Raw genomic sequence first — 9215 nt, forward strand, 5'->3', positions numbered from 1 at the left:
ATCTCCAGATGCATTTGAGATATCAAAAAAGTACTCCAGGGTGTTGTTCAGCATGGTCACCTGTTGGTTGGGCTTTTTAGCTTGAAAAAACCCAATGAAACTCAAGGTTTGTGGAACAAAAATTACTATTTCGGATGTTAAAAGGAAGGCAAAAGTTGTAAAAAAAAAAATAAAATAAGGAAAGGAGGAGGCATTCATTCCTGTAGAGATGTGAAAACATCTTCAGAAAGTGAAGCAAATGTCTGGTTGCTATCCAAATTAAGCCAGTCTGTGCTGCACCCACATTGTCTACGGCCAAAGGGCCTAGTGGGGCCAGCAGTCTCCCTTCTGTCATTGTTTCCCAGGGCAGCTGTGGCTATAAGACTGCTAAGCACCAGAATATATTGTTAAGTGCTTTGGAGTCCCCTGGCTTGGAAAGGTACTATAAGCACAGACCTTTACCATTCATTCACCTTTCCAATCTCTCTCTAAGTCAGGGACTGTAATATACATTTGGGAAATGAAAGGCTTCCCCTCACCAGAGACTTCTTATGTAAAGGCTTGGATTTAATACATTTTCTGACTTTCCCACACACATTAAAGGTCATAGTCTTTATGTAAGCTACTCTTTGGGCCTCATACCATCAAACTGAACCTTAGTTAAAACACCATTTTCCTCTCTTATGGAGCTCTATCACTCTCATGTGACCATCATTCATTTTACTCTGGAATATTAAGGAGAATTATCAGGGCTGAAACAATTGATTTGATTTATTGTAATTAGTTAATAAATAAACCATTTTCAACTGATTTTGTAAAAAAAATATTGTTGACTGGAATATACAGTCACTAAAACATGTTGTTTTCTGAAAGGATAACTCACTCAGAGCAGCAATCAAGCCAAGCTGTACCAAAAATAAATACACTTTGCATTTAAAAAAAATGCCTTATTGAGAAACTTGACAGAAGCCAGAGTGTTATATGTCATTTCAATTTAAATTTATAGAATACACATCTGGAAAGGTTCCTGTGGAAAGTGTTCTCAAAAGGGAGGGACATTCAGTTCAATTCTTTTAGTTGATTGGGAAAAGCACCTTTCTAGGTACTGCAAATCACCCGTGGCACCTGAATCCCATTTTAAGCTTTTAGCCAATCACAGCAGCAGAAGCATATGGAGGATTTAGAAAGTTACTGAAAAAGAAAAAGAGGCAATTTCAAATATAACATTTAAATCAGGCAATTTGAAATCCAAATTGAAAATCATTTTGTAATTGCAAAATTTAAAATGGTTATTAAAGAGGGATTGTAAGTTATATTTATTAATTGATTATTAAATACCAGAATTTGAAAATGTGTTTTCAAATCCTTTTTCTAAAGGAAGATTTAAAAAACAAAATTCATACATTTGATTATGCCTTTTCTAATCACTCATTTAGAAAGAGTTATTACATTTCCATTTTCTTCTTTAACTTGCATTTTGAATGAATGATGAATTAATAAAATTTATTTCAGACAATTAACAATTAGTAAACATAATGATAGAGAAATTAATTTCAGAAAATATTTACAATAGCCAGTCTTGTACCACACAAAAAAGTGACTGATTACAGTTCCAAATAACTTAAATTAATTTGTACATATAGACAGAAGCTAATAAAACAAACAAAATTTTCCACTTAATAAACTTGCCAGTAGTCTGAGGTCAGACATTTACTATTGAATCGTTTATGATTCTTGATTATCAAATCATGTAAATTGTCTGAAATCCTTTTTGAAATTGCATTTTCTTTTTGTTTTGGCTTTATCTGCTCTATTTACCTTTTCTGTGAGCCTTCTGAACTCAAAGCACCCTGGAAAGCAGCTCAACTCTTTCACTGGTTAGACTGCCACACTTAGTTAACAAAATGACCAATGAGGGATCTTGTTACATAGGTCTGAGGAGCAGCTGTGATTGGTTAAAATTGTTTTCAGTACGCGCAGACCAGAAGAGTCAGTCTAACTCTATGCAGCGATTTACAGCGAATGAAACTTACAAGTGTGAAACGTTTTAGACAATCAGCGGTTGCCAGAGAGGCAAGGAACTCTTAGGAAATTTACTCCTAAGTCAAAACATACAAATATCCATAATAAACTTAGTTAATATGTTTATTGTACATTCATGGTAATTAGAATTCAGACTGTCCGGAAGAGTTGAATTAAAAAGTTTCTCTAAAGTAAAACAGAAACATATTGCTTTATAAAGACTTTTAGAAAAACAATGTAGTACGGACAAATGGAAGCAAAATAAAGAGGTTGGGTCATAATAAAAATATGTATACAGTACATAATCTTGAGAGTTTGGTTTCCTAAAATGGACATTAAACTCCTTTGAATGCCCAATGAGGCATTAAAGACATGAATAAAACCTTCATAATAAATAATTTCTTATTAAAGAGGCGTAAACTAAAATCAGGACTGCTATGAATCACTTTTAAGTAATAAAAACAAAAAAAACAGCTTAGACTGCTAAGTACTCTAAAAACAGTATACTACACATTAAAATTTCAGATAGTGTAATATGCTAAAGGCAGAGCCTGTCACAATATTAATAATATGCATTTATTTTTCTTTCCAGAGGTAAAATAGTAATTGTTTAGTGACCATGAGTATGAATACATTTGATTTAAAGGCTGTTTCTTATGCACTTTCACATGCACACATTAAGCCTGTAGCTTTAAACCATCTCAGCAGAATATAGTTTCTGGTTTTAATGTTTGCCTTTTTCTGTCAGTAACTAGACCTGCAGATTTAGTGACGTCATAGTTTTATAAAGAACCACAACAAGCTGCCTGTTAGTTTAGAGTATAACTGATTTATTTCCACATACTGCACTCATGAAATAATTTAACACCGAAATGTCAAGAAAGATTTTGTTCTGTCAGAGCATATCTGTGCTCTGGGTCAATATTCCATTTTTTATTTTTTTTTATTGTTGAAGCCATCACATCTGTTACATCAAAACGATTGAGTGTATGATGAAGAGACCTCCATTTTGAGTAAATGGATGAATGTTAGTGTGCGTGAGCAGAGAATATGTCTCATAGTGTCAACAGCCATAGTAAAGTATGACAGAGGCATCTTTTCTGCCACCTAGTGAATGACAAATTACACTACATGCTGCCTGGAATCCTGAAAAAAAGCCTCTCTTCTGGTGATTCATAATATCATCAGATGATAGAAGCATGAATTTAACCCAAACTGTTTATTTAGGGTACGCACTATTGAACTGAACATATCTGCAATACACTAAACGTGGTTAAATGATCATGTGGAATGCTTAATGTAGTCTGCAATATTGAATTTTTATGCTTTGCTTCTAACTAGGAGTTCTTCTGAATTTAAATTTGAACAGACCTACAAATATAAAAAACAGTTTGCATTAGAAAATGAGCTGTTCAGTTGCTCCACCCGACCAGTTAAGCAGTTCTCTATTCACCTATTTCACATCTTAAAATCTTTCAAATGTACGAAATCTGCAAAATGAAACATGTTACCACTTTTTAATTCCTATTAGATGCTTTATTTGCAGCCATAGAGTCACATTTACTGAAACTGACCAAACATTCAGTGCAATTATGAGCCATTCTTTTCTCTTTGCTCCACAGATGAGTTCGTTCAGTACGAGAGCGCTCACACTTCTCTCGTCTGTCTTTGGAGCAAGTGGGCTGCTGCTGGTGGGCGTGGCCGTATCAACAGACTACTGGCTGCTGATGGAGGAAGGAATCGTTCTGCAGCAGAACCAAACCATGGAGGTCAAAATGGCGCTTCATTCTGGCCTGTGGAGAGTCTGTTTTGTCGCAGGTTTGCAACCATTACCAGTAGACAGCAGTTAATGACTGCATGCAACTTATAATATCTAAAACTATCATCCTGTTTGCAAGGAAAGGGGAACCACAGAATACTGTCTTTTTTTTTCCTGTATGCATTTTTATTTGGAATTCTTCCTCACTTTACTATTTTGTCTTATTTATAGGTGTTCACTGCAGAGTAAATAACTAATCTAAAGTGGGATTCAAAGTAAACTGTCCAGAATGATTTAGAGGTGTATGTTCACTAGTGCATGTAATTTAAACACATTAATTACCTTCTCAACAGGTCATTAAATTCTCAGCCCTGCTAATGATCCATCAGTTTGATCTAAAACATGCAGAGTTCTTTGCTGCAAGGATCATTACTGAGAGAAAGAAACTGGCTTATCCAATTCCCAGCTTGTTTCTTACTACACATCTTTTTGTAAGATTCAAAGGAGAAACAAGATCAATTCGTACCAAAGTATATGAAATCCACATAAGTCCAAATTAATTTATTTTCAAAAACTGTACAGAACTTAAAAATATCATATTGGGTGGGATCATTATGTCTCTATCGCCTTCTTCACGGATTGAAGACCCTAAACTCCACGATCATCCGGCAATAAGCAGAAACCAATTCACAGGAGTTTATTTACTCATTGACACGGGAGTTTTTCTCCCAAAGAAGATTTTGGCCCAAACAGAACATACCTAACCAGTATAAACTGGTTTTGAAAAAAAGAAGAGAAGCATAAAGCAACAGCTTTTTACATAGAATAGAATTGAATATAACGTATTTGATTTCAAAATGGAGAAATTCACTTGTGACATTGGCTCTTATAATCAACAGAGGGTAAACAAAGGAGGAAAAGGTGCATTCAAACTGGTCCACATTTCAAAGCTAAATCACGTCAAGGACTATGTCTAGAAACGGTGAGACCATTTCTCCATGCCCGTCAATGGGTCGATCTTCTTGGTCCCTGTAAATAAACTGTATTACAGTATCCCAATTAGGATGCCACCAAACAGTAAAAAACAAAGGAGCAATCTTTTTTGGCAAGTAACAAGGCTATGCACAATTTAACATGTTATTGTGGGACTGATGTAGACGAGCTAGAATTTAAATCAGCACATTTCATATGCCAAAGTTGTTGTTGTGTGATTGCATGCAGAAAATACTTAAGGCTGACTCTAGCCTCTGGTTATTTTGATAACTAGATGTGGGTATCATCTCTGAAGGCAATGCTGTGTTTGAATCTTCTTATTTTTTTTAAATAAACATAGCAAGAATAGAGTAATTGGATGTCAAATCTTCAATTTAGCCTTAAAATCAATAACTTGATAACATGTAATAGATTACTAAGTTAATAGATCAGTATCAAACTGAGTCTGTTAAAAAGGGCTTCCCCATTTTCCATTAAAGATTTGGGTTCGTTTATAAAAGAGGTATTGTGGGTGCAACTGAAAATGATTGTTTTCATGTAGACACACAAAATAGCCAGACAGTCACAAATGACTGTCCTTTTTCTGCAGTAGCTGTCGCTGTGTTTTGGGTCATGATGGTGTCGCTCTGGGGAGGAAACCATGTTTCTGATGCTTGGTACAAAAGGTCAGAGGATGAAAACGCTGATGGCATTTTGAAGGGCCAGTCGTGCGTTGGCGTGTGGTTGAGAGAGGGAGGAGCCATTTCACATTTGTCTTAACATGTACGCATCACTTATTTGGCTTCTTTGTGAAAAGACGCGTTTCTGTGTTCTTGTTTTCGTCAGCTTATAGGCAGTTTAAAGTGAATTTTTGGGGCTTTATTCAGCCCTCCTATATCTCTGTTCAGTGTTCTCCTTAGACTGACCTCCATCTGTCTGTGTCTCTAATTCTTTTGTTTTCTGCACATGTAAGTTTTATTTTTTTTATCATGTCCTTTGTGGTTTGCATTCAAGCTCCTTTCTCTTCCTTTTGGCTCCTCTGTCGCTCAGTCCTGCACCTCAACGTCTGACCTTGACTGTGTTTTTCAGTCTCTAGTTACTGTTTAGTTTGTGCTTTCTGGTTTGATTTCTGCAAGCTAATGTTTTTGCATTCTTTTTGTACCAAAGAAAGACCCCAATAAGGCTCCCAGCTCGGTTTCTACGCTCATCTCTTTGAATTTTTTATTTTTTGTCTCACACTTATTTGCTCTTCTCTCTCAGGACCTGAGAAAGGCAGATGTGTGGCATCAGAATATTTTACTGAACCAGAAATAGAGATCACGACAGAAAACACAGCCAACATACTAAGTAAGTATAAACACATTTGATCTTTTAATCTATATCTGACACTAATATCTGCATGATATGACAGCTGTAATATCTATTATTGTAGAATTTTCTGAGACATTTATTTAAAAATGTCCCTTTATTTCCAAATTTCCTTATGAAAAGGGAAAAAAAACATGCAATTTTATGCTGTATTTCACATCTTTTGGTGAAAACTAACTAACTGGTCTTTTCTGTTCATTATATCATGTTTGTAACTGCCACCATGTCTCTGCATTTAGGTCCTCATGAACACCAGATCAAAAAAACTAAATATTCTTGATGCTGCCATTAACAAGATCATCAAGAATATTTTTATTTCTTTTCTGACATGTTTCCTATTATTTTTTATGTTGATCAAATATTTTAGATAGATATAACCTATAGGATAGAGCTACAGGTAAATTTTATAGAGGATAGTAGGCAACACGTTTCCATCAACCAGACATTGGCGGCTATATTTATGCAAAGTTATATTTCATCCTGTCATCTTAAAGGATAGAGATCCTAAAATATTTGCTAATTAGCCTATTACTCAGAGTTCAAAATCTACAATGGTTTATTCCTGCTTTATGTTCCACTTCACATTGTTTCTAATTTAAGCAAATCAGATAACTGTAATTATGGTTAGAACATTAGGACAGGAATTTTAATTCACTTTATAGTTTGGGTTCAACAGTACAACGGTATATTAGGTCCATGCTAGAGATTTTTTGTTTTCTGTTTCGAGATTAAAATCATTGCATTATGAGAATAAAGTCATAAAATTACTAGAGCCGTAACATTACGAGAAAATAAAGTTGTAACATTACGAGAAAATAAAGTCGTAAAATTACGAGAATAAAGTCGTAACATTATGAGAATAAAGTTGTATAATTGTGATAATAGTCATAAAATCACGAGAATAAATTCGTAATATTAAGAGAATCAAGTCCTAAAATCACAAGAAAAAAAGTTGTATTTTATGACAACTCCTACAAGATGTCCTTTCTTCACTAAATAAGGAATGTCAAGCATCATGTGAAGTTATACTTTGGCTTTGGTTTGACAAATACTGAAATATTTTAGCACACTAGCAACAAATAAGGTAGCATGTCAAAATGGACTCAGGTTGCTGTTTGGTGTGCTGGTCGGACAACTTATGCTGGTCGGAGCTCAAAGCTTTCTTTCTGAAACGAGTTGTGGTATAATAACTACTTCATTCTCGTAATATTACTACTTTATTCTGGTAATATAACAAATTTATTCTCAAAGTAAAAAAAAAACTCTAGCCTGGCACTGATACTCTGTCGTACAACAGAAATCGTAGAACAGATTATTTTTTAATTTTTTTTACCTTATATCCATAGTTTATTTTAATTTACTTCTTTAATGACACTCTCAAACAGAGCTAATTAAGTTTAGGGATTACTCTAAATTATCTTCTTGGTAACATGTGAAACTTAAAGATACAAGCAATTTAAAGTCTAAAGATTTAGCAGGAGCTAGACATACTGTATTGCTTGAATATCATACAAAATAAAATAGTATTTCAAATGCTGGAAAACAGAAGAGCCTTTAGAATAATTGCATGTGTTTTTGAAGTAACCATTGTGTGTGAAATAGCTTCTGGTGGGGAGATAACTCAATTCTGTGTGTTTAAGAAAAGCTCCCAGTGGAGTTATTTTATCTCTAAGCTGTTTCAATAATTTAAAAATTGACACCAAGAACGGGCCTGAAACATGTTCCACTTGATGTAGTTTGTTCTTTCTCTTAGATATGTGGCTCGCCTTGTTGGATGTACCCACAGGGAAGATGTGCTCTCTTTTAAATGGTAGATAAATACCCTAAGGTGAAAGCTCAAGTCATAACAGTGTGCTAGATCTGTGGAAGATACTGAAAAAATAATGAACATAGCCTTGAATAAGCTGCTTCAGATTGTGTTTACATTGATGAATTGAACAATTAAAATAAACAGCCCCCCTTCCCCATTACCACTATTTTGCACAATAATTAAGATATTTTCTGTGCGAGACTCACAAAAATAATAGAAAGTGACAGCTGACATTTACCGGGGCAGAATAATATCTGATGGCATACATTAGAAATCCAAAACATGCATTTTCTTCTTTTTCTTCTCTCAATACTGCGCTCTACATATGCCATTTGTCAATAAATGTGATGTAAATTTAAAAAGTATCCTGGCCAAAAAAAAAAAAAAAAAAAAACTTGATCTAAGAGTGTAGCTGAAGTTCAGGCTTCATTGATCCACATTCTCTACATAGATTAATTGGCTTGTTCTTTTTCTCTTTGCTTTTCTTTCTTTAAGAAATGGTCCGAACTGCTACTCCGTTCCCCATGGTCTCATTGCTCTTCGTCTTCACCGCCTTTGTCATCAGCAACATTGGGCACATCCGGCCACAGCGAACCATTCTGGCCTTCGTTTCCGGGATCTTCTTTATACTATCAGGTAAAGTAAAACACCATAAATACTCAGTGTAGTTGATATTTTGACATTCAAAGCTATCAAAACAGTAACCTGTATATGTAGATGTAACCAAGATGGTATAGATAATTCGGACGACAGAAGTCTAAAATCATATTGTTGAAATAGAATTTGTTTCACCACTTGAGAATGGGGTTTATAACTATAATCAAATTTGGGACTGGTTGTAATTTGGCTTGGAAACAAAGTGTTGTCCTATTTGATTTAGTTTTTTCATTGAACACCTAAACCATTCATTTAATTTGAATAGTAGCTTGAAAAGACAAATGTCCTACATTGTAGAACACCTTAAAATCCAATATGCCTGACTCATGTTAAAACCAATAAATGAAGTAATATTGCAAAACATTTGAGTTTCTAGATCTGATAAGCAAGAGTTGTATTACTTCTGTCCATTGCTTAAGTGTTTCAAACAATGCTGAATGGACGAATGGTTATGGCATGCCATGCTGGTTTTTATTATTACAATAAAATTAAATTCTACTGTAACTGAAACAGAGTAAATGTGGAGGTTTTTTTCCACATCTGAGTTTGGTATTGCAGGTAACTATAATGTAGCATAAACTCTGCTTTTCAGGAATAACTATATATATATATATATATATATATATATATATATATATATATATATAT

General features: G+C 34.4%; 1 protein-coding gene across 1 annotated transcript in view; it reads left to right on the forward strand.

Annotated features, from left to right (window-relative positions):
- The window catches only part of LOC107089007 (voltage-dependent calcium channel gamma-7 subunit-like), a 41395-nt gene that overhangs the window by 20811 nt on the left and 11369 nt on the right, over positions 1-9215 (forward strand). The window contains exons 2-4 of the mRNA XM_015381510.1: positions 3624-3819; positions 5993-6079; positions 8406-8546. Coding sequence (XP_015236996.1) covers positions 3624-3819; positions 5993-6079; positions 8406-8546 — 424 coding nt within the window. The remainder of the gene's footprint in view (positions 1-3623; positions 3820-5992; positions 6080-8405; positions 8547-9215) is intronic.

This window comes from Cyprinodon variegatus, unplaced genomic scaffold (assembly GCF_000732505.1).
Source record: "Cyprinodon variegatus isolate N-32 unplaced genomic scaffold, C_variegatus-1.0 Scaffold235, whole genome shotgun sequence".
NCBI lineage: Eukaryota > Metazoa > Chordata > Actinopteri > Cyprinodontiformes > Cyprinodontidae > Cyprinodon > Cyprinodon variegatus.